A 26,761-nucleotide genomic window follows, 5' to 3' on the forward strand; every position below is an offset into this window, starting at 1 on the left:
TAGACCATTGGTTCTCCAACATGGCTGATCATTAGAATCACCAAGGAAATGTTCTAAAGTTATGATTCCTGAACCCCAGCTTAGAACCTACTGCATCTGAAAATCTAGGCGTGAGGCATGAAAGTTTGTCTTTTTTCCCTTATGTAGTGTTGAAAGCTCACCAGGTGATGCTAAAATCCAGCCACTTTGAGCAACCATTGATCTAGACCACAGACTGGCATGCACCAACAATGACGAGTCAGACCCCATAACAGTCCATTGGGAGCTCACACTCTTCTGATTAATACTAATCAATGTAGTACATGCTAAACCCTAAAGGTGACACAGGTAATGGTGTTCCAGAGATTCAGAGTTGTCAGGGCATTAGGGACTGATTCACTACCAAAGTTCTTTGATGAGGAAATAAGAATGTGGGGAAGACATATCAATTCTTTTTTCAGGAGTTTTCATTGACTCAGAACTTTAGAAATGAAGGGATTGTAGTCATCATCAACTCTAGTCTCATTATTTTACAGATAAAGAACTAAAACAAGTCTTTGGCACGTTTTCACACAAAAGGTTTCAAATCTAATTGTTATGAAGTTAGGGAAAATAGCTTACCATGGATAAGAGGACTTAAAAAGAAGAGATAGGAAACAAACGGTAAAGATGAATGGGCCCCTCCCTTGGTACGTCCTCCTATAAATACACACACCTCTCAAGGTTGGTCATCCAACTGTCCAGAAAATTTAGTTTTTATTGAAATATAGTTGACATACAATATTATGTCAGGTTCAGGTACACTACATAGTGATTCAACATTTACATACATTATGAAATGATCATCACAGTAAGTCTAGCAACCATCTGTCCCCACAAAAAGTTATTACAATATTATTGCTTTTGTTTCCTTTGCCTTAGGAGACAGGTCCAAAAAAAAATATTACTATGATTTATGTCAAAAAGTGTTCTGCTTATGTTTTCTTCTAGGAGTTTTATGGTTTCCAGTCTTACATTTAGGTCTTTAAGCCATTTTCAGTTTATTTTTCATATATGCTGTGAGAAAATGTTCTAATTTCATTTTCTTTTACACGTAGCGGTCCAGTTTTCCCAGCACCGCTTGTTGAAGAGACTATCTTTTCCCCATTGTATATTCTTGGCTCCTCTGTCATAGATGAATTGACCACAAGCGCATGGGTTTATTTCTGGGCTCTCTAGTCTATGTCATTGATCTATGTGCCAGTACCATACTGTTTTGATTACTGTAGCTTTGTAGTATAGTCTGAAGTCAGGGAGCGTGATACCTCCAGCTTTGCTTTTTTTTCTCAGGATTGTTTGGCTATTTGGGGTCTCTTGTTGTTCCATACAAATTTTAGGATTATTTGTTCTAGTTCTGTGAAAAATGTCATGGGTATTTTGATAGGGATTGCATTACATCTGTACATTGCTTTGGGTAGTATGGACATTTCAACAATATTAATTCTCCCAGGTCCACGGTGCTAATAGGCTGGAGGGAGGATTTGAAAATGGCACTTGCCAATGCTGGTGTTATCCCAATAGAATGAGCTCCCCCAACTTCCCTGCTGGTCCAGCGGTTAAGATTCTGTGCTCCCAATGCAGGGGGCCTGGGTTTGACCCCTGGTCAGGGAACTAGATCTCGCATGCCACAACGAAGATCCTGCGTGCCACAACTAAGACCTGGTGCAGCCAAATAAATAAATAAATATTTTTTTTAAAAAAGAATGAGCTCCCCAAAAGGACCACCATCCCCATTCTCGGAGTGTGCGGGTGGTCCCAGTTGCCTCCTGAATCTCCAGGATGCTCTCCAAGATCAGCAAGTGAGTGTGATTCAGTCTCCTTTAAAACTACCATCTCTGGGCTGGGTCTCAGAGCATGTGAGGTTTTGCATGTGCCCTTTAAGAGTCGAGTCTCTGCTTCCTATAACTCCCCAGCTGTCCCAAACATAAGCCCTGCTGGTTTTCAAAGCCAGACATTCTGGGAGTTCATCTTCCTAGTATAGGATCCCTAGGCTGGGGAGCCCAATGTGGGGCTTAGACCCCTCACTCCTTGAAGAGGACCTCTATGACTGTGATATTCTTCCTGTTTGTGGACTGCCAACCCAGGGGTGTGGGTCCTGACTATAACGTGTCTCCACTCCTCCCACCGGTCTTGTTGTGATTCCTCTTTATGTCTTTAGTTGTGGAATATCTTTTTGCTAGTCTTCACGCCCTCCTCACAGATAGTTGCTCTGTAAATAGTTGTAATTTTGCTGTGCTGTGGGCAGAGGTGAGCTCAGGGTCTTCCTACTCTGCCTTCTTGGCCATCTCCCTGCAGAAACTTCTTTTATGGGAGTTACCAACCTCGTGTTGCTTTCTGGAGTACATGACGTATCTCTACACTTTGGACTACAAATTCTTTGAGGCAAGGACAGTATCTGGATTCAAGTCTACATCCCAGTGCCTAACAGGGGACCTGGCACATAACAGGCAATCGATAAATTTGTCGTGTCAATGAAGGTGCCCAGGGCCCATTTTTCTTTCTCCTATACCCTCAGACTGAGTGAAGTAGTGCCCCTCATCCTGAAATAAACTGTAGGAAGATTTCAAAAATGAGTAGCCAAAAAAAAGTAGGAAGTGGGCGTCTGTGTTACAAACTGAACAAGGGGCTGGAGTGATCCATGAGCATAAAAGTTAAAATTGTGTTTTCTATAACTGCGTTTGGTTTCTGACTCTGAGTGCCGCTGAGCCAGGGTTTAACTTGGGTTGTTCTTGGGGTTTTCCCTTCTGTGTCAGCATTCTACTGGGCCCATGAGCACAGAGACCCACTTGAATGGGGGAAAGGAAAAGTGGGGTACTAGGAAGAGCAAAATAAAACCTAAATTATTTTCTGAAAATGTTACCCAGCTACATACAAATAACACGCTGATGAGCCTGAGCTCTTAGTGGTGATGGAGGAAAAGAGAGAAAAAGAAATTCCAGGTTTTACCCAAACACACCAGTCACAAATGCAGTTGTAGGCAAGAAGTTATAATGAAGTGCTGAACAATGACATGTAAGTAGCACCCCGCTTCTCCTCCCACTGTTCAAGCCCTAGGAGGAGTCTGCCCAAGAACTGAGGACAGCTCCCCTCTGAGCAGCTTAAGGAAGACACAAGGTCTCTGGAGGATCTCCAGATGGAGACAAAAACAACAACAACAAAAAACAAATGGTCAGATGCAGCATCTCAAGACAGGCATCATAATCCTTCAATCGGCAAAGACCCAGGTAGCAACGGGATATGACTGATGACTTTGGATGATCGCATGGAAAGGGTACATGAAGTACATTCCTATTTCGCCAACAAACTATGGAATAACTATGAGTGCTAATACATGGAGTACCTTCATCCAAAAGGGGAAATAGGACAAATAAAGAAATAGAGAAGAGGGAAGAGGAGGAGAAGGAGAAAAAAGAAAAGAATAGTTCCAGGGTTTAGAACAACTCGTGGGAGAGGACCACTGAGATTGGCCCCAGGGAGGGAAAAAAAATCTGCCTTTCTACAAAATTACTTCGTCCTGTGTTAGAAATACTAACAGACTGACACTGACCTCAGCCCAGCGTATCAGTCATGGCTCAGTCAGAGATTAAAGATCCATGTGTGTAAAAATTACAAGGATTTTCCCTTACTAACTGTGGGGGCTAGTTAAGCAGTCTCTGATAGACTGTTGTTTCTGTGTCTGATGCTGGGGCTTGAAGTCCACAGGGCAGGCAAGCAGCAAGGGAAGATGGTTGTAAAGGGTGAGAGAGCATGAACAAACTGGAATCCACAGCATGAGCTGAAGACCAGGAGGATGGATTGAAACCCGTGTCAGCTCTCGTTGCCTCTGACTTCAATGGTACGTGTGTCCTGCAGAAGGTAGAACCCTTTACCATGGAGCTAAACACACACTGGGTGTGGTGTGGGCCCCGGGGGCAGAGAAGTTGAAGATCCTGGGGAAGGCGAGCAGTTGTAGATCCAGCTGCTGCCTTATGTCAACGACAGTGTGCAGGAGTTACAAGGTGCTACTGCTTCCTGTCTGCCCTCCAGAGCTGGCAGGAATCGCTCTTGTGCTGCACCCTAACGGGAAGCATAACTTTGGGAAATGCAGTTTGACCTAGCCAAGTCAACATGTTACAAAGCCGCCATACTCAGTTTGGAGAAGGGAATGGGTTTTTTTTACTTTCTTGACTGGGTGCACGTCCTGTTTCTTAGTGTAGATCAGGGCTTCTCAGCTTTCTCATAGCTGACATCTGGGTGAGGTAATCCTTTGTCAGGTGTGAGAAGAGCTGCCCAGTGTACTGTAGGATGTCTAGCAGCGTCCCTGGCTTCTACCAACTAGATGCTAGTATCAACCTCTCCTTCTCAGTTGTGAGAACCAAAAGTATCTCCAGATGTTGCCAAATGTCCCCTGGGGGGCAAAGTCACCCATGATTGAGAATCACTCGTCTAGAATGTGTACTGCTTGAGGAGAAGAGCCATAATTCGTTATCCTGGAAACCAACAGTGTTTACACACAGAAAGTGCTCAGTAATTGGTTGAATGCCCAAATACGTGCATAAACAAATATCTGCCCATCACCAAAGTGACATACATACATTGAAAAGAAGGTACTCTGTTCCTTAAATGTTCTGACTTCAGAGCACTGCTTTTCTTGGTCTAAATATACTCCCAGATGATCTTCACTGCTGTGGTTTCATGACTATGTTCATGACCCCCATGTCTGTATCTCCAGCCCAGACCACTGCCTTGCCTGCTAAATGTCTGTTTTTGAATTCCTCGCTGGCATCTCAAAGCAACATTTCTAAGCTGAACTCTCCCAGTCCCTCCATACATGCTTGTCCTGAAATCCTCGTCTTAGGGAATGTCATCATCTGTATTAGGTAGACTTAGAACCGCAGGAGTGTGCCGAGATGTGTCCTAAACACAAAACTTAGCATGCCCCTGTCCTTTTGATGGCTTCCATCACCCAGCCCCCACTGGCCTCTGCCCTTGCTCTGCCTGGAACTCAGGGATCCAGTAACTACCTGTTGTCATTGGCACCCCATACACTCTTTGAAATCCTGGCTTTGCATGTGCTGTTCTGTCTGCCTGGGAACACTCTTTCCCTCTTATTCATTAGGATAACTGCTTCTTCTCCTTTATTTTTAAAATGTGGGGGGGGGGGGGGTCTTTGTTGCTGCATGCAGGCTTTCTCTAGTTGTGGCGAGCGGGGGCTACTCTTCCTTGCGGTGCACGGGCTTCTCGTTACGGTGGCTTCTCTTGGTGCGGAGCGCAAGCTCTAGGCACGTGGGTTCAGTAGTTGTGGCACACGGGCTTAGTTCCTCCGCAGCATGTGGAATCTTCCCGGACCAGGGCTCGAACCCGTGTCCCCTGCATTGGCAGGCAGATTCTTAACCACAGCCCCACCAGGGAAGCCCTTCTTCTCCTTTAAGACTCAGCTCACTTTTCATCTTGTCCTTCCTTCATCACAGTACCGCCAGCTAATTGACAACCCCTCCACTTTCTCCCATGACATCCTGTATATGTCAGAACGGTTGCCCTTTGCAAGTTATATCACATAACACTTCCTTCTTTCCCCCTGGACTGAGAACTCCTTGTGCTCGGAAACTCTGTCTCATCAATATTTGTACTTCTTCCCACCATTGGGCCTGGAACATAGTAAATGCTCACTGAATAGACTGTTATCCTTGTTATGGCGCCATGAATAAATTATTCTGCTCAAGGGAAAGAAAAAGCTACTCTCACGCATTTTAGAATCAAGCATTTGTAATAAAAAAAAAATAACTCGGCATTCATTGTATATACCCAGAAATCTTGGTAAGTGATATACGTGGAGAATGTCACTTAATCCTCAAAACAACCAGCCAAGTGTCCACAACGGCCCATAACTTCCCTGCTTCTTTGTCTTGACCAAGCTTTAGTGATCCTCCTCTCCTCCTCACAGGACCCTGAACTCTGCTTGCTCCTAAGCCTGGGCAAGCACTCAAGTGTCCCTTTATCAGCTTATCCGGGGACTGGGCTGACCACAGCGAGACACCGTTCCTGTCAGACCCCCGGCCATCAAGCCCCCTTGCTCACCCAACATCCCATTGCTGCGAAGGTCTGCTTACCCCTCCCATAAAAGAAAAGCCTTTTTGATTTGTTTCTGAGATGCCTGCAGGTTCCTGAGATTGGTGATTTTCCTGTTGCAATAGTCCTTTTGAATAAAGTTTCCCCTTTTCTAAGCCTGCGTTTGTTTTTATTTGATACAACTCTAAGATAAAGAAACTACGATTAGCCCATTTTGTATAAGACTAAAGTGAAGTTTAGAAAAAATGAATTCCCCAGGACCTTATAAAAAGCAAGTGGGAAGTCCATGATATAAACCCAGAGAGTCGAAAAAAGAAGTGAAAAATAAATAAAGGGACTTCCCTGGCTGTCCAGTGGTTAGGACTCAGCGCTTCCACTGCAGAGGGCACAGTTTGATCCCCGGTTCGGGAACTAAGATCCCGCATGCCTCGAGGCACGGCCAACAAATAAATAAAGAAAGAATAAAATAAACCCAGAGAGTCGGCCTATTTGAGGGTGAAAGTCCACACTCTCGGCCCTGTACTCCCTACCTCCCTAATTCTTCTAAAAGCACCTAGGAAGGGATGCTTTCTTATGCTAACTTAAAGTTCCATTGTAAAACTGAAATATCAAAATTTTGTTACTTTTTAAAATATCATAATTTATACTGTTCATTAATTCATGCTAACCTGAATTAGTGAAAACTATCAATTAAAACATGATAATCAAAATCATTATTTTTATAGAATCTTTCAAAGTGCCTATATAAAGACACCCACACACAGAGTCCCCTGGTTGCTCACTCCTATAATTTTTATTTCCCAATTATTTCTATTTAATGATTTTATTCTCTCTGTGTGGAATAAGCTGGAATGCCGAGGCAGAATTCTATAACCCTTGGGGTTAAAAAAGAAGAAAGAAAAGGAAAGAAGCAAAAAGAAAAGGAAAAATGGGAGAAGAAAAGAAAAAAGAGAAGAGAAGAAATGAGAAAAGAAAGGAAAAGAAAAGGAAAGGAAAGAAAAGAAAAGCAGGTTCCTAAGCAATCTGCCCCCATGCCTGCCACCAGCTGAGAAGCCGACTCTTGCAGAGCATGCGCTGTGAGGCAGACATCAGTCTTGACCTCTGTCAAACCCGTTTAATCACAACCTGCGCCTGGGGGTTAATTATGCTAATATTATCACCCTTAAGTGAGAAGTGAGGAAACTGAGGCATGAAGAGGTTGAGCAAGAGGCCCAAGGTCACAGAGCAAGGCGGTGGCGGAGCTGGCATTAAACCCGGGACACCTGGCTCCAAGCCTGAGCCTCCCTCTGACCCCACCAGGCTCTCCTGCAGGGCACCCGCAAGTGTCAAAACCAAGACCGCCCTCTCCCCACACTCCAGCTCCGCTGCTTTCCACCGGCCAGGCACAGGTTAAGCTCATTCTCAAGAGAGCGCCAGGGGGATTTCCCTGCTGGCGCAGTGGTTGAGAATCCGCCTGACAATGCAGGGGACACGGGTTCGAGCCCTGGTCTGGGAAGATTCCCACATGCCGCGGAGCAGCTAAGCCCTTGCGCCACAACTACTGAGCCTGCGCTCTAGAGCCTGTGCTCCGCAACAAGAGAAGCCACCACAATGAGAAGCCCGCGCACAGCAACGAAGAGTAGCCCCCGCTCGCTGCAACTAGAGAAAGCCTGCGCACAGCAACGAAGACCCAACATAGCCAAAAATAAATAAATAAATTTATTTTTTAAAAAAAGAAAGCGCCAGGAGCTGAGTTCAGTGCAAATGGGCAGCAGGTACTGCAGACAGTGGACTAAAGAATAAAAGCATCTGGGAGTTGATGTCAATGATCTGCTTCAGCAAATGCAGAGATCTCGGCTACTGCTGAATACGCACGTCTTCCCCGTCCAGGCTTCCTCAGGAACGTGACTGGTTCGCTGTTTCAGTGTGTGGCCCCTCCTGGAACAGGGAACGGTGGAGAGCTGGATGCTGCCTGAGACAGTCAGTACCTGTGCGGCCTTGGGGAAAGCTCCAGGCCTCAGTTTCCTCGCCGGTAAATGAGAGCGATGAGTCAGGCCATTCAAAGTTCCTCTTTAGGAGGAACTAGTTTTCTCTGAATAGCCTAGCTTATTAAAATCTGGGTCCAGGGCTTCCCTGGTGGCGCAGTGGTTGAGAGTCTGCCTGCCAATGAAGGGGACACGGGTTCGAGCCCTGGTCTGGGAGGATCCCGCATGCCGCGGAGCAACTGGGCCCGTGAGCCACAACTGCTGAGCCTGCGCGTCTGGAGCCTGTGCTCCGCCACAAGAGAGGCCGCGATAGTGAGAGGCCCGCGCACCGCGATGAAGAGTGATCCCCACTTGCCGCAACTGGAGAGAGCCCTCGCACAGAGACGAAGACTCAACGCAGTCATAAATAAATAAAAAAAAAAAAAGAACGTGAATTTCTTAAAAAAAAAAAAAAAAAAAAACTGGGTCCACAGAGCTTAACTCCTTGGAGAGCTTTTTAAAATCCCAGTGTTCCCTCACACCAGTCAGAATGGCCATCACCAAAAAATAATAAATGCTGGAGTCGGTGTGGAGAGAAGGGAACCCTCCTACACTGTTGGAGGGAATGTAAGTTGGTGCAGACACTATGGAGAACAGTATGGAGGTTCCTTAAAAAAACTAAAAATAGAGCTACCATATGATCCAGCAATCCCACTCCTGGGCATATATCCAGAGAAAAGCATAATCTGAAAAGACACATGCACCCCAATGTTGGTTGCAGCACTATTTACAGTATCTAGGACACGGAAGCAACCTAAATGGTACATATATACAATGGAATATTACTCAGTCATAAAAAAGAACAAAACACCATTTGCAGCAACATGGATGGGTCTAGAGATTGTCATACTGAGTGAAGTAAACCAGAGAAAGACAAACATGATATCACTTATATGTAGAATCTCAAAAAATGGTACAGTGAACTTACTTACAAAACAGAAATAAGAGTCACAGATGTAGAAAACAAACTTATGGTTACCAAGGGAAGAAGGGTGGAGGAGGGATGAATTGGGAGATTTGGATTGACATGTACACACTACTGTATATAAAATAGATAACTAATAAGGACCTACAGTATAGCACAGGGAATGCTACTCAGTACTCTGAAATGGGCTATATGGGAAAAGAATCTAAAAAAGTGTGGGTATATGTACATGTATAACTGATTCACTTTGCTGTACAGCAGAAACTAACACAGCATTGTAAATCAACTCTACTCCAATAAAAATTAATTTTTAAAAATCCCAATGTCCAGGCCTCACCTCCAGAGATACTGATTTAATTAAAAGAGATTGAAGCCCAGGCATCGGCGCTTTTTTTTTTTTTAAAACTCACCAGGTGATTCTAATAAGGAGGCAGTTTTGAGAACCATTGCTCTGGAGTGTTTCCAAACTTGAATATTCACCAAAAATACCTGGAGGGCTTATTCCCACCGCAAAGTTTCTGATTCAGTAGGCTTTGAGGGTGGAGTATTTCTAGTAAGTTCCCAGAAAACACTGATCCTGCTGCTGGCTCAGAGCCCCCACTTCGAGAACTCCAGAAATTTTCACACCCTCTGAAATGGTGTATGCAGTCAGATGAGTAATTTTTACCCCCCAATCCTGGAGAGAAAATTCATAGGTTTCATTAGATCCTCCAAGAGACCTTTGACCTCAGAAAGTGAAGAGCCAAATTTAGAGTTTAATCACAAATTTAAAGCTTTTTGTAGGCAGAGTTTCATAGCAGATGATTTTGCAACTTGTTCCATCTTGAAGTAGCCCCAGAGGGGTGTGTGTGTGTGTGTGTGTGTGTGTGTGTGTGTGTGTGTGTGTGTGTGTGTAAGTACCTGGGCATTGCTGGGCTCTATGATGCTAACACACTGACCAATCCACACTCAGTTTCCCACCCAGAAGTTGCACTCAGGGCATCAGGTTGGGGAAGAGGGTGAACATGACAACTTTCCCCAGCACCAAGTGTGAAGTCTGGGGCGAAGGAGAAGGAGAGAGAGAGAATTCCCAGTGACTCTTTGGAGCAGAAATAAAACCTCTATGCATAATCATGTTGCCTCATGCCTGTTGATGCTGGGGCCATAAACTTGAGAAAATGAATACTGTGCCATCACAATCAGCCTGAAGATCAGATAAACAACATTTCATCAGCATGAATTATCCTTATCCTCTCATCCAAAATGTGGCGTGGGAAGTTCATATATAAAATTTAACATATGTTTTTTCAACCTTTCAAAATTTCCATTTTTGTGAAATGTTTTATAATGTACAAGATACATTCGGACAACATCTATGTATATAATTTACAAATAGAGAAATGAGCAGGCAAACATACATACCCTGGGGTTCCATGATAGAAAAGTTTAGAGACTACCCATCAGGTGTGGTGGTCCTCAAACTTGAGAGTCCACCAGAATCACCTGGAAGTTTGCTAAATAAATGCAGATTCCCAGCCCTCAGCCTCGTTCAGATTCGGGAAGTCAGGGGAAGTCACATTCTACGCTGACATCTTAGGATAATCTGAGGCAGGTGATCCGTTGACTCCACTATAAACCTTGCTCTGAGAATGCCTTGGTTTTTCCTTTTTTTGTTCCTATGTACTTAAGAATAACTTTATTCTCACTCAAAAGCTATAGCTCTTCCTGGCAAGGGATATATAGGTGAGTGCAAAGAAGGTTAACAAAAATATCAGTATTCTGTATGTCCTTCTATTTCCTGCTCCCGTGATGTCCCACTCCTCCCCCAGCCTCTCCTGGCTTTGGTCACCACACATGACAAAGCCATCTGCTGCCCTCTAATGGCAACTCGGCCCAGCTGATCACTCAGCAAATAATTTCTCAGCAGGCAGGTTTGGCCATCTTTCTAAAGAATCCAATTTTTTCTAATATTTCCCCATCGAGGAACACTTTCCAGAAGCCTCTTTAATTCAAGACATAGAAGTGCAAGCAAACAAGTCAATCAAAGATGGTGCCGTCCACAGGAAGGGTTGCAGTGTGAAAGACAAATTCTCACAAACGTATTCATTCATCCAACAGATGTTCTGAAAATATTTTTGAACAGTGTACCAGGTATGGTTCAAGGTGCTAGATGCTAAAGAAAAAACATCTCTGCTCTCACAGCACTGACAGGCTAATGGGGGGAGACAGTGACATCTTACTGTTAGATGGTGGTAAATGCTGTTGAGAAAAATGTGGCCTGGGAGGAAGAGAAGGAAAAGCTCACCAAAAAAAGAAGGAAATGAACATTTATTGACCATTTTTGAATTACTGAGTATTCTACATAAGTCACGTCTCTTGATCTTCACCACTCTCTCATTGTAACCCCCTTTTTTAAACTGTAATAGCCAATTTACATGTAAAGAAACTGAAGTTGCACAACCCTAGAAACTTGGCTAAGGCCAGGATGTTAATTCATAGCGACATGGTGCTGACCTTCTTAACTAGTTGTAGGAAGTGAAGCCCAGGGCAAATTTGTAAAGGAGACTGCCCACACCTGCCCTTCCTCAGCTCCCACACCCACCCTTCTCCAGGACCTTCAGTGCTGCATGGAATGGGCTGGACTCACCTTTCCCCATTAATCTTTCCCTTGTTCTCATTCTCTGAAGCTCTTATTTTACTCTATGCTAATTCCACAAATGGATTCTCCTAGAGTGCGGGTGTTTAGTGACTGTTAATGTCTGCTAATCCCATAATTTTCTCCATTTATAGCCTAACTAGTCGCATCATCATTACCCAGGTAAGATATTTGAGGGGGCCCTTTTTCTGGAAACAGTCTGTAATCTTAATAGTGGAAATATCAGGCCCTCTGGTTGAGTAGAAACGAACATGCTTGTTGAAATGGTATTATTTTGGGGGATTAGAGTCATATTAAAATATCAGTTTCTCATCTTCCTGTCTGTTGTAAGTATCGAACTCTCAAAAATGCTATAAGAAAAGAGCGTGTCTTTGTGTGCACGACGCAAATCCATCGATCTCCTGTGAGATTTGAAAGATAGAGAACTTTCACTTTTTACTTTATACATGTTGGTATTCATAACACTTTCAACAGTGAGCTCCCGGTACCTTAAAAGTGATGATGAAGGACTTCCCTGGAGGTGCAGTGGTTAAGAATCTGCCTGCCTATAAAAGCAGAAACTAACACACCATTGTAAAGCAATTATACTCCAATAAAGAGGTTAAAAAAAAAAAAGAAAACTCAGATTTGACTGAAATGTACTGGAAGCAGGACATATATTTGAAACTCAATGACTCTGGGCTAGAAATACTATCAACGGTGTTAAGGACATATACAAAATGAATGCTTTGTGTGATTCTCTTTCCATAACAAATTGTCTTTTTTAACATTGTATTGTTCAATATTTAATTAGATTATATTTTGAAAGCAAAAAAAAAAAAATCTGCCTGCCAATGCAGGGGACACGGGTTCGATCCCTGGTCCGGGAAGACCCCACATGCCGCAGGGCAACAACTACTGAGCCTGCGCTCTCGACCCGGGAGCCACAACTACTGAAGCCCGCGTGCCTACAGCCCGTGCTCCACAACAAGAGACACCACCGCAGTGAGAAGCCGGCGCACCACAAAGAAGAGTAGCCCCTGCTCGCTGCAACTAGAGAAAGCCCGCGCACAGCAACGAAGACCCAACGCAGCCAAAAATAAATCTTAAAAAAAGTGATGATGAAATACAGCTTTTAAAACCATGCTTGAGACTTAGACTCTGGACTGTGGCTAAGTTGCTTCCACCAGGATCTCTTCTTTCTCTTGTTTAGCTGAATGCTTCTGCTTAAAAACAGTCTGCTATTAAGAGTGCCCTCACCTCATAAGGTATCACCACAGCAAGAATCAAGGGACTCAACAGACAGAGAAAATACACTGTCACAAGCCTACACTCAGAATGAATGATAAGCTGTTTTTAGTTTTGACGAGAAGCCACAGCTTATTGTTAATAACAGAGGAACGCCTAAGAATCCTATAGTTCTGATGTCTCAGTCAAATCTGTGAGGGTGTTGGAAGGACTGTGTGATTAAAAAAAAAATATATGTGTATATATATATATATATATATATATATTTATATAGTTTTTAAAGTCTCAGTGAGTTACTTCAAATAAAGTCTCAGTGAGTTACTTCAAATAAAGTAGAAACCAGAATTCTGTGGATATTTAGAATATTGAAGACCAGGCATTTGAGCCAAAAACATGTTTGCCTACAAAATTTTATTTCTTTCATTGTCTGCCAGGAGGGTTACATAAGCCTTTCTTCAGTACCACCCAAAGCCCTCAGTAAAAGGAACACACACAAATAATGACGAGATAAAGGCTCCAAGTGGAAATTCAACTGTATTTATTTTTCTTATACAGAATCAGAGAAGTAAAAACCAGTACCAAACTCCAGTTAAAATGGTTTGATCTGACTGATTTTTCTGCATACTTTCTGTACGTATAGCAATCTAAATTAAAAATAAACACACATATATCATATTACAAAATGTAGAAATAATTTTTTAAAAAGTTAAAATACTAACATATAAATGATGTAGTGTGTTAGGGAAACGGTCTCTGTCAATCACCCATTTTCCCAATTAAATTAATCTACAATTTCCTTTTAACAGCTTTTATTTTTCATAAAAGTTGCACTTTCGGAAGTTACTTTCCAATTATGCCATGAGAACACAACTTGTCATTAACAAAACTCACTCCAGATCACCTTCTGCTACAGAGGTTTTCTCCCAAGCTGGAGTCAGCAGTATCCCCAGCAAGCTAAATGTTTTACTCTGTTTTCATGTATATTGTATAATCAGTGAAAAGAAATGGCATTTCACATCCTAAATTCTATGGTGAAACACTAACAATTACTGATTTCACAGAATTGCAAATAGGTTTTGACAATGCATTTACTTCAAGAAAATGTGTTTTATCAGGGGAAAAAAAAAATCTTGAAAGGTCTCTGAAATTATTTTTCAATTTCAATTTTTAATCTGCCTTTTCTCTGGCAAAATTATTGGATGAAATGTTGAAATTTATTGATTGATTTAGGACTAAAAAGATGAGATATTGTGGCAGTTCTTTTATAATAAGAAATATAGTATAAATAGCACCTTATCATGAATTCTGCAGGGGTTTTAACACTTACAATAATAGGAAAGCGCCTTTAAAAAGTTGTTCTTACTTTAGATTTCTAGTTCTAGTGTTCTTTAACAAAGGCCATATTTTATGGCCTTAAAAATAACAACAAAAATTATACCTGGCTTCATTTATTAGTAAACACGTAGTCAGGGTCCATAGTTAATTCTGGAAAAATAATTGTTATGTTCATTAATAAATGTTCTGACTAATTTCACTAAAAAAATTCTTCTAGTATTTTCTAATGCCACAAGCTTACTAGGAAATTACTTCTAAAAATTGGTAATACAAATCATCGATGTTTTCACTACTTTAAAAAGAGAGGGGTATCTGTTTCTTTTATGTTTAATAACCTGAAAATGAGTCTATAAAAATATTTTTTAAAAATACAGTAACACTGCTCAGTTTTACTAGGTCCCTTGTTTTTGAGTCCTTTTTTTTTTTTTTTTTTTTTTTTTGCTTTTTCTTAGAAAGAATGTACAATGCTTTTTGCAATTATTGCTAACACAAGAGGAAAAGAAATAGTGCTCCCTTCAATTTAGTAGCAAAAGAAACATCTACCCCCATCTCTCTCAGAGCGCTTTGAGAGAGAGAGAAGGAATCAGAGGAACAGAAACCATGGGTCCTTCAGGGGAAAAAAGTCACTTCATTGTGTTGGAAGCAATGGTAGGTTTATGGTCTTGTCCGCCTACACACTTAACATCAGCGTAGACAGGGCAACACTAGCCCTGCCCCTCCTTCTCCCACGTAAAGTGCACCGAAGCCTTCTTTTCTTCTACAACAGTCTTTTGGTACAAAGACTGTAGGAGAAAATTGTTGCTTTGCTCTTTGGGGGCACCTCATACCTCCTGCTCGTCTTGCTTTTGGGGTACTACAGCTTGTCTATTTCCATTTCACACCTAACAGCCTTTCCGCTATATTCCCTAACTTTACTACTTCGTCTCTGACCTTTACACTTGCTTTCTTTCCAACAAGATAAGATGTATTCTGCCCATCTATCTTCTGGTAGATCGAAAAGGATCTCAGATCCCCAGCAAATAAGCCCCTTGGGAATGGAAAGGTTCCTCTCAGAGACCGGCATTATTAACGTCTCTCAAAAAAAGATATTAAATTCATAGATTATAAATAATGTCCGTTCAAAATATTAAACAGTTGAGGACTTCATTGGCAATGCAGGCAGGGGGCATGCCAGGCAAACCCAATGCTCTCTCTCAGTCCTTAAAAGCTAATAAAAAACGGTTTTGGTTACATAAGAGGTATTGAGTACATATTTCATGCCTTTTTATACCAACTGTAGCAAACAAGGTTAGGATAATATACTTAGGAATCAACATTAGTGACTTCAGAAACATGTCTCCACCATACACCCTCAGGGGGCATTTTTTTTTACATGTCAGTCAGAGATCTGCTTCATCCTTCAAACAGTTTCCTAGATAAGATTATTTTAAACCCTTGAAATCTTGAAAGAAGCAAAACCGACAAGGCTTTGGAATTTTAAAAGCAACAGCTTACTGTGCGTGCCATCAGGTTGAAAGCTATGTGGTCCTGATGTTTTCAGAACAGTTTCAAAAGACAAAAATACAGTTGTCCTGATTTATCAAAAACGTTTGACTGCCCTTTGTCATCAGCTACCAAATGATAGCGCTTCATAAAATAAACATTGAGTTCTAAGCTGCAGTTTTAAAAAAAAATCCAACTTGTAATTTTAAAAACCTTTGTTTAATAAATGTTCATAATTGGTACCAAACTGGTCTCTTTCATAAGATCTTAGTGTAGGAGCTGTGACTAATGCTGCTGAAGGATAAACTACAATAGGACTGTGTGTGCCTTTGTGAATACAGGGTAATAAGAACCAACAGAACCAGCATGGATCCCAGACTACATTGTATTCCAAACAGCAGAATTTTACTACCTGTACAGTGATTTTTAAAGCTCAAGTTAAATATTTTTGAAAGCATTTGGTACTAATGTCATCAACACAGTTTTTGGAACTGTAAATCAGGTTGAATTTTGTGTACATTTCCTGGACCGAGCCGCCTGTCAGAAGTCACTGCCTGTGGTCAGCTTGTCATGATTTATAATCAATTGATGTATAAATTTCAACTAACACCCATAAAGCTTAGTCATGGGGCAGCACAAAGGAAAGCAGAGAAGCAATTCTGCATAATCAATTCTGCTGAAACAATTCTGCATAACCCATCACAGGAAGGCAGGCTTGCAGAAAATGAAAATAGAATGTTTATTTATGTTTAACTTAAGTTACTGTCAATCAAATCCAGGCAATGATTAAACTGGCCACAAGGAAAGGAGGGAGCATGCGTCACGGAGGCAGTAAGTAAGCGGCACACGTGCAGACTCGCTCTGCTCCATCGCTTTTTCCAAGAGGCCCAGGAAATGTCAGGTCACGGCTGCATCCAAGCTACAATGGTACTGATTACAGCCAGGTTAGAAACGGCTCGCTTTTGTTCAGAGCAGATTCTACATCATTGAAGAGGGGGATCAGATCTTCAGATTCCAAAGTTCCTAGATCAACATTTGTTCCCGGAAGACAGTCAAGAAAATCAGGGAAACGGGTCTGCTGAGGGTTGATGCTCATGGGTGCCTGTCCTGCATTTTCTCCTATAACAGAATGAAATGAAACCATTTTAATTCTTTTTTAGAGCTCTTGAAAGAGGGACAAATTCAAGTGTCAACATAACTCTCATCTTCATTTCCACTGTGCCTATGTTCCACCAGAAGATTTTATTGCTGCAGGTCTTAAATATTTCATCTCTGTGCAGAATTTCAGCTACCACATTATTGAAACTGAATTGGTGATGCTCATTCCTAAGAGATGCAGAGATGCCAGGTGAACCTTTAATTGTTCCGCGTAGACATTGTCCAGAATGGGTAAGTCCAGGGAAACAGGAAAGGAGCAAGTGAGGGTGCTGTGGATCTGACCTACAATCAATGACTTCCCATACAATGGCATGAAGAGCTGGTCTGAGTAGAGAGGCCCTGCCTGTCATAAAAACCTTATCACAGAGCTATAATCCAATGATCTAACTGTAAGCTCAAATTTGCCCATATCATCCCTCTTTATGTTCAAAGAGAGTAGTGAGGAGTTTCTTTTAACCACGTTATTAAAAAGCTATCTTCATTGACGGCTCTAGGGATCATTTTCAAAGTATTTTAGAGAGTGGGTGCTGCAGTTCACCCCCCTCACTCCACACACACATACACCCCACAAATATCTACCCTTCTCACAATGCATATGAGTCACAATGCATGGGAGCTTATTAAGGATCTGAGAAGTCTTGTAATAAGGAAGTCTGATATATTTTGCTTAAGCCACTATGACCTAAAGCCATTTTATCATCGAATGCAATTTTGGCAGAATTTATATCCTAATAGAACTAGAGTCTATAGAACCTAGTTGAGAGAATGCTGTTCCAGAGGAAAGTTAAGTGCCTGGGATATGACATGTGGAATACATGTTCTTCATGAATGATAGTATAGGAGAAAGCGTACGGACAACTGTGCCAGGAGACGGAGCTTTTTAGCTGTGTGACCTTAGACACACTTCACTTGTCTGAAATTGGGATTATAGCACCTTCACAAATTGGAGTTAGGTGCCATATAATATCTGCCACACATCCGTGGCTCTGGGCTTCATTCATACATACACACTTAGGAAAATACAAAAACACATTGCTTGTTGATTGTGCTGAGAGAAAGAAAAACCTGGGAACTCAATCACAGTGAATTACATAATATCAGAGCAACTGGCTTATTCCAAGAGCCCCAACCAATTTTCTGAAGGGATAAAATATACCTCAAAGTCTGAGGTGCATTGAAAACTATGGCCAGCTTTCACCATGGAATCACTTTTAAGAAACTTATTAAATTAGCTTTTGGGTCCTACAAGTATGGTAGCCTTCCTGAAAAGCCTGCTTAGGAATTTCACTATTCTGAGCAAAACAGGAGAAAACTCATTTTAACCATATGCATTTTCCAAGGAGAAAAATTACATTTTTCTGAGTGATGAGGGAAAAATACTCAAACTTGCATTTTGGTGATAGTAAAACTTGATGGCTTTTCTATAACTCATAAAATACCAGTGACTCTTAGGACTATTTTATAGGATTTTCATTGCAAAAGGCAGTATTTTAAAAGTTAAATCGAGTTCAACATGACCTCAATGCTGTTGTGTTACTGACTGGAAAAACAACATTAGTTTAGAAAAGAAAATCCAAAATAACTTTTTTCTACCCACTAGAGTGTAACAAATGGAAATGAGGCTTAAAAAAATTATCTGCCTTGAAAAATCAGCTGATCTAAAGTGCTGAATGTCTTTTTTTCTTCATCTCCAGTTAGAATTATTCATCTCTACTGATTTCCCATTTTAACTTTTTAATAAGTCAAGAATTCATTTTTTAACCAAATAAGATCTCTCTGTTTTAAAGAATTCCTCTTATCCTTTCTCCTCAGGCATGGAAAGCATGAGGAGACTAGTTAAGATTCTTCAATAAGGTTAACGATCTTAAAATCTCTTTCTTTGGAGCAACTCTGCAACCTTGTAGTAATTTTTTGGGTCTCTGCAGTTTTATCCATTTAAAAAGTGGGACATATTGTACAACATGGGGAATATAGCCAATATTTTACAATAACTATAAATGGAGTATAACCTTTAAAAATTGTGAATCACTGTATTGTACACCTGTAACATATAATATTATATGGAAACTATACTTCAATTAAAATATAAAGGATGCATATCTGCATAGATAATAAAAATGAATGAATGAATGAGTGAAAAGTGGGACAGACCAAAAAAAAAACAAGCAATTCTTAAAAGGGTGTGATTATCGCAGAATATTCTGGAAGGTGGATGACTTCCAGCCTTTGCTCCTGTTATTCCGTCTATTCTATCCTCACACCATGTCCAGCTGTTGTTTCCATGTGTATTTTGCAAAGGGAGTGTTCAGCTGGCTTGTTCCCATTTAGCATGCGGTCAGCATGTGATCAGTGGGTCTACTAGATCTTTGCCAGCCACACTTGAGCTCAGCTTTTCCTCATCTTGTTCCTGAAAAAGTAATTACATTTCTCCCCTTGAGGGGGTTTATGCCCACTCGCTATAAAGGCTTCACAGATGTGACCCTAAACCCAACAGGCTGACACTCACTACACCAGGTTAACCTGGAGCCCTAACATTTAACACGACCAACTTGTACATTACTTCATCCTTCTTAGAAGGAGAAGACAACTTTGTGCCAAGCTCTGTGACCTCATGAGCCCTCACAACTCTACAAGGTGAGCACATTACTCCTACTTTATAGGTGAGAAATCTGAGGCCCCTGGGAGGTTATGTCACTTACCCAAAGTCATTACTAAGAAATAGAGAAGCAAAGATCCAACTCAGGTTGCCTGACTGCAAAGACTATGTTCTTTTCAGGACACTGCTTAATTCTACATTTTGGCTTCAAAAACATTCCCTACTTCTCCACTCAGTGTCATTTTAAAAAGCCAGAGAATAGAATCCATCTTCTTTTATTTTTAAATGTCAAGCTTGGATTTAGATCTCCTGAGTCATTTCTTATTTAACTTTGCTTTTTATCTTTACTGGCTTCCCAGTGTTTAAAAGATGAAAGCAAATAATTATTAAACATAGGAAGGAGCCACTTCATCAGGCAGGTCCGAAGAGGGCAAGATAAATCTCACACTGAAAAATAAAGAGAGGGATGAAGAGAGGGAGGGAGGGAAGCAGGAAGCGAGGGAGAAGGCTGAAGTAATAAATTGAAGAATAACAAAACAAACAGTTCAAACTATTCCTGTGTGACTCCTCACAAGACAGTCCGTGCAATTCTCTCAACAAGTAGATGACGGGCTGCACGGAGAGCCCGGAACAGCTGCTCCAACCTTCTGGCCGAGTTTGACTTTTGTCTGACCAATCGTTTAGTTTTAGAGCACAAAGTGCAGTCATCGAGGAGCAGAGGGTAACAAACACGGGCGCTCTGGACAACGGCACTGGGGAAAGCAATCATTTCATCACAGAACGATTTTCTTTCAACAGTGACGATGGAGGAGAAACTTACATGAGCAGCTCCAGAGAGGGGATACATCCGCTATTACTTAATTTTTTTTTAAGTCCATTTTCAGGGGTTTTTTTTAATTGAAGTATAGTTGTTTTACAATGTTGTGTTGGTTTCAGGTGTGCAGCAAAGTGATTCAGTTGTACATCTATAGATGTAGATATAGATATAGGTATAGATACAGATATTTATATAGATATAGATATTTATATAGATATTCTTTTTCAGATTTTTTTTCTATTATAGGTTATTTCAAGATATTGAATATAGTTCCCTGTGCTATATGGTAGGTCCTTGCTGTTAGCTGTCATTTAATTTTGGTTTCAGAATATCTTCTGGGAGTTTAGGACTTTGATAATTAAGTCTAGACCAAATTTGGAGGCATCGCTCCTAGAGAAATGGTGAAAAGGAGGTAACCAGGAAGCCAGCTGAGGCCTAGCCTGAAGGCAGGGCAGGCCAGGAGCTATGTTAAATTTAACTGCTGAGGGAGGACATTGTTACCAGGTTAGGATTTGGAGCTGACATTTCAGAATCCTCTGAGTTGCTTAACTTTCCAAATGCCCACTGCCAATTACTTCCCAAATGCAGTTAATGACATGAAAAAATTTGCATACTGGTGGCCTGTACATTACAACCAAAAGCTAGAAAAGCATAAATATTCCATTGTGGAAGAATGGCAAAGCAGACAGTGGTGTGTTAATGCAATTGTGAGGAAAGGGCTATATGAAACAAGGACAAGCAAAAGGAAGGAAGGGAGGGAGGGAGGGAGGGAGAGGAAAAAAGCAGAAATTAAAATCCTGTGCCCATATATAAAACTATATTTGTATAAACTATGGGGAAGGGGCTAGAGTTTATGAATAGTGCCTGGGTTCCAGTGGCTTTTCAGCTGTCAGTTTATGTTGTTGTTGAGGTTAAGTGTCTCTGGTTGGATTTTTGAATTGAGAGGACTAGGGAACTTCCCTGGCGGTCCAGTGGTTAAGACTCCGCTCTTCCAATGCAGGGGGCACAGGCTGCATCCCTGGTCAGGGAACTAAGATCCCGCATGCTGAGCGGTGTAGCCAAAAAAAAAAAAAAAAAAAAAAAACGAATTGAGAAGACTAAAGAGACGATTTAAAAGTGCAAACCCACTGCAAGGCCTCGCAGACTTGGCTCCTACCTGTGTCCATCTCATCCACGTTGCTGAGGAAGTCCTCCGGAGTCGTTGGGACACTGTAGCACCCTAGCCCCAGGCCGCTGTCGGTGCTCTGCTCCCTCGAATGATATGGCCCCCTGCAGAGCAAAAGATGGAAGGAAATTTCAAAATTAAAAAACAGTCATGGGCTTCCCTGGTGGCGCAGTGGTTGAGAATCTGCCTGCTAATGCAGGTGACACGGGTTCGAGCCCTGGTCTGGGAAGATCCCACATGCCGCGGAGCAACGAAGCCCGTGCGCCACAACTACTGAGCCTGAGCGTCTGGAGCCTCTGCTCCGCAACAAGAGAGGCCGCGATAATGAGAGGCCCGTGCACCGCGATGAAGAGTGGCCCCCGCTTGCTGCAACTAGAGAAAGCCCTCGCACAGAAACGAAGACCCAACACAGCCATAAATAAATAAATAAATAAATAAATAATAATTTAAAAAAAGTCATGAAGACCCTCAACTAGTGTAGTTCTGTCAACCTGCCCGATCTTCAGATAACAAAGGCAGGTGGACTTTGCACTTCCTTTTAATTTTGAAACATATATCCCTGTGTCAATGAAATTAATAAACTGTAAGCAAAAACAACCTGGCCATTCATAGTAAATTGGCATTGATTCCCTTTTCATCTCAGAATAACAATTTGAACACCGTTCTACATACAGAGAATGATACCATTTATGTACATTTTTTTAAAACCGAAAACGATGTTGAATAGTGTTTCTGGATACAGACATTAACAGGCAATAAGAAATATAAAAATATGTGTGAAGAAAAAAGAAAAAAAAAAAATGTGTGTAATGGATACACATCAATTTCCAAATAGTGGCTACCACTAGGGAGGGAAGACGGGAAAGAAATGGATTTCAGTGGCGGTGGGGAAGGGTTTAAATATTAATTGTAATACTTATTCAAAACAAAATAAGATCTATGGAAATATGCAAAATGTGGGAGTTGGGTACACGGGTAAATCTTAAGTTATTCTTCATACTCTTCTGTACGTTTGAAGTAGTTTTAAATCAATCATTTAAAAACGTCTTTCTTTCATTATTTCCGTTACTGTTTGTTTTCATCTCTCTCTCTCTATTTTTAATAACTTTCATGACTGTATTTGCTTGTTTGCCAGAAGCCTCTGCAAGGGCAGAAAAGACACAGGAAATAGAAAACTGCCCTTTATTTGGGTTTAAAAGGCTACAATTAAGGTTGACTACTTCTACCCATGAAGATATTTCTGGTTCAATCACCTTTTCCTTCTGCCCATATATTTCATATTTTAAAACAACACCTCTTTGTTTCAATTAAAATTTTAAATTGTGAAATAATTTTAGACTCACACAGAAGATGTAAAAGGAGTACAGAGTTCCTGTGCATCCTGTACCCAGCTTCCCCAAGGACATGGTACACAACCATAGTACAGTGAACAACACCAGGAATTGACAATGTATATTACTAGTAACTAAACTATAGACCTTATTCACATTTCGCCACAAACATCACCTCTTAATTGTTTTGCTCCCTTATTTGCCATATGACATGCTTTTATCCCCTGTTGGCCACATAAAACCACAAGATTCTTCTAAATAATTACTATACAACACCATCCCATTGAAATCGTAAGTTCATCCCCACTTTCAAATTATTGACTAGGGGTTTACTCCATGCCATAGCACCAATTTTTGAATTTGAGATTTAAAAAAAAAAAGGTAGATGACTTCTTCCTCCACTTTTTTTTTTCTGCCACCTCCCTCCACATCCTCCCTCTATCCTAACCCCATTCTCCAAGCTCCCCAGCTTTTCCCAACATAAACAAAGATCTGTTATACTGTAAACCACATAATAAAGAAAGCAAAAATAAGTGGCCCTAAAATGTTGACTTACCCATTGAGGAAAGGATCCGAGCTATTATTAGTGATGGATCTCATGTCTGGAGTCATGGCGGGTGGGTTGACAGCAGCCTGAACTGTGGCTAGAGTCTCGGCTTCCATGGGGAGCTGTCTGCAGAGGGCGGCTTCCTACAGAGAGATGACAGTCCGAGGGAGAGGCAAGAGTGATTCATTCATTGTCATAAGGATCGGGGCAAAGGATGCTTCGCATAAAAACTTTTCACCAAACACAAAAGCACTTTACGTTTATTCCTCATACGTCAAAATCATCAGGAAATCATTAGTGTTCTTTTTCTGAAGAAATCTTACAGGTATAAGTCACTTTCTCACATTCACAAAGTTAATGAGAAGCTCATGTAATATTTGCCCTCAAGGCACTTACACAGCAACTATCTAACCCATCCAATTGCTTAAAATACCCAAATCATATAAGGGCCTCTCAAGACACTTTCTCAGAGACAAGGCTATTTTTACCCCAGGTGCTCAGACCAAATCTAAGTCAATCAAAGCAGCTGTACTCCTCTGGACCAGCAGGTACCTTCTGGTCTTTGCCACTTATAGGCCAGTAAAGCAGTGGGATTACAGAGTTCTGGCTCTGCATTAAGTCACATCTGGCAGTTTTATATCAATAACCAGGAGAGCAGAACAACCAGTTTAAAAGCTTGTTAGTCAATCAGTTTTTATATTTTACTAATTATTTTGTTGACTAAAATGGCTGAAGTTTGGGGAACCATGCAGATCCAATCCAAATCCCACTGACGATTAACTATTCGATAGCATATGGATTTCATCAGCAAAAATTAAAACACTAGCATTTTTTTAAGCTAGCATTACTTTGCCAAGGAGAGTCAATCCAAAAGGTTACAAATCTGACTGCAATTACTTTCTCTAGATATAACCTCTAGGGAGTCTCTCCCATTTTGACAAACATGACCAGACATCAAATTCCTTTCAAATTTGCTGCTGTTTCCAGAGAATAATACTTTTATATATTTATACATGCGCCCAAAACCAAAGTTAGGCCCTCCCCATATTTATGCCTATCGGTTTCCCACTACTCAGGCTGAATCACTGGTCTCACCATCTCTCAAACCCCAAAACCATGGCTACAATGGCAAACAGAATATTTAGACCATCTAAGTTACAGTGTCTGTGTTAGATCCCTTCCAGCCCCGACACACAATGATTTTAGAGAGTAACTGCTGTCTAGACAAGTCTAGTGAAATCATCGGCCATAAAAACTTTCGGTTACTAGAGTTCATTATACTGTTCTGAGGAGTTATGGTAGCATGACTCTTATAAACCATGAAGACCTGATTGATAAGAAACTGCATTGTTAACTTATACTGAAATAAATAGCCTGTCTAGACAGGGCTCTTGGTTCACCTCTGTTCATTTGGATTGCAAATAATCAAATACTTAACTAACAAATTTTATTCAGTACTCTGTAAAAAGCAAACCAAAAAATGGAGGTTTCTTTTTTTAAGGGGGATTTTAATCTCAATCTTGGAAGTACCTTCTGACTAAATCTAGAAAAACTGAATTATTTCCTATAGTTGTTTTTATGTGGCAGGCAGTGTGCATTAGAAATCTTATCTTCCAACCAAAGCTTACCTGGAGGCCTCACACACAAGAATAACAGGGATTGGACCTGGTGTGAAGAGCACAGAGGCCACCAACCTCTCAAACACACTCATACATACAAACCACAGTCTGAAAACAGCTAGTCAATGATATAATTTCTAGTCCTTTGTAAACTGTAAATGCAAAGATCCTTTGGGCAATAATCTTCATTACCCAAAAAAATCAACTGTAACTAGAATATTCCAATTCTCCAAACTTTCTGAATAAATGTGGAGTTTACCCCTAAACGGATACCCATTTAAACATACAGCTTGAAGAGACTGCTGCATTTCTTTACATGTGAATTTGCAGTTGCATGTTGAATTTGCAGTTTCCAGGTGGTCTGCATTTAAATACAATAAGAATCATTTCTGGAACTTCACTGGGGAAAAAAATATAGATACGATGTATATATGAATTATTTGTCATCTCTAATGACATCATGTGAAAATAAAATGTTTAAATTATAAGAAAAATATCGAGTTTCTGATATTTTAAGCTTTCCTCTTCATTTAAATTACTCTCGGAATAGGTCAAATAGAGACAATATGCATTTTAAAAGAATGCTTGTGTGTGGCTAAATATATAAATGAAATTCAAAAGAACTATTTATAATAACCAAAGCTGGAAGAACCTATACTATTATATATCAGGGAAAATGTTTCATGGTGCCATTTCACATCTGTCCCCTCTATTTAAAATGAGAGATAACTGAAGTTCCATTCCTCAGCATCGATGTTTCCCTAACGACTTTGAGGACTTGACCCCCACGGCATCATAAGAGGCAATGCTCTGTTCTGCCTGCAGGGGGCTCGCACTATCATTTTCGCCTCCGAATGACTAACTTGGAAGAGAGAATACAGAAAAGGTGTTGAATATACCTGAAAACTAACTTTGCAATATAAATTAGGCCAGTCTGAGTTAGAAAGTTTTCCGAGGGGGCAACACTTTCTTCGGGATTATTCTAAGATTATTCTTAAGTCACAGCAGCCACTGTGAAGGTTATGTTGGCCCCTGGCTCTAAACCCACCTGCTCCCTATCCCACCTGGAAGGTGGCCCACAAAGCCTGCCTGACAGCCCTGTCCAGGTCTCCTCCTTTGTCTCGGACAGGACGCCCCCCTCACTTTTTCACTCCCTTCCCACTGCTCCTCCCACTTCCGGTATCTGCTCCTCCCACTTCCGGCATCTGCTCCAACTGTTCGTTCTGCTTGGAACACTCCCCTCAGATCTTCCTGAAGTTCACTCCCTCACTGATGTCTGTCTCAACAGATGCCATCTAGTCAGAGATTACATTCAGTGTTCTTGATGGCAACTTATATATTTACTGTCTGTCTTTCTCTTTAGAAATGTAAAGAGAGGAAAGGGATCTTATTTGTCATGTTCACTTCTGTATCCCCACTGTGTATAACAACCCAGGCATACAGTGACACTTGATAAATATTCACTCAACGAAGAAATGAAAAATATTGCTGGAATTCAAATGGAAATATTTTAAATTATAATTAATAATAAAAGGAAAAATTAACTAAGATCATTCAATTCTCATCTTCAACCACAAGTATGAGTAAAACAGTCTACTGTATAGATCCCAACTAGCCAGGCTCAAACTCCATCCTAATGAAATGATCCCACGGTGTTTTTCCTGCTCCCAACACAGAAGATGAGCAGGAGGGCAGAGTGGTCAGGAGCAGGGATTCCAGGGCCAAATGCTTGGATTTGAACCCTAGCCATGCCGTCTCCCAGCCAGTTATCTAATTTCTTTGTTCCTCATTGGTAAAGTGAGGCTAATAATAGCATCCACCCAATAGGGCAGCTGTGGTGATAAAATGAGGTAAC

General features: G+C 41.1%; 1 protein-coding gene across 1 annotated transcript in view; it reads right to left on the reverse strand.

The window, feature by feature from the left end:
- Positions 1-16,388: 16,388 nt before the first annotated feature.
- The window catches only part of WWTR1 (WW domain containing transcription regulator 1), a 126,367-nt gene continuing 115,994 nt past the window's right edge, over positions 16,389-26,761 (reverse strand). Inside the window, exons 5-7 of the mRNA XM_068546081.1 lie at positions 23,297-23,430; positions 21,401-21,513; positions 16,389-16,792 (exon numbers count right to left, since the gene is read on the reverse strand). Coding sequence (XP_068402182.1) covers positions 16,608-16,792; positions 21,401-21,513; positions 23,297-23,430 — 432 coding nt within the window. The 3' untranslated portion in view covers positions 16,389-16,607. The remainder of the gene's footprint in view (positions 16,793-21,400; positions 21,514-23,296; positions 23,431-26,761) is intronic.

This window comes from Eschrichtius robustus, chromosome 6 (genome assembly GCF_028021215.1).
Source record: "Eschrichtius robustus isolate mEscRob2 chromosome 6, mEscRob2.pri, whole genome shotgun sequence".
In the NCBI taxonomy this organism is placed as follows: Eukaryota; Metazoa; Chordata; class Mammalia; order Artiodactyla; family Eschrichtiidae; genus Eschrichtius; species Eschrichtius robustus.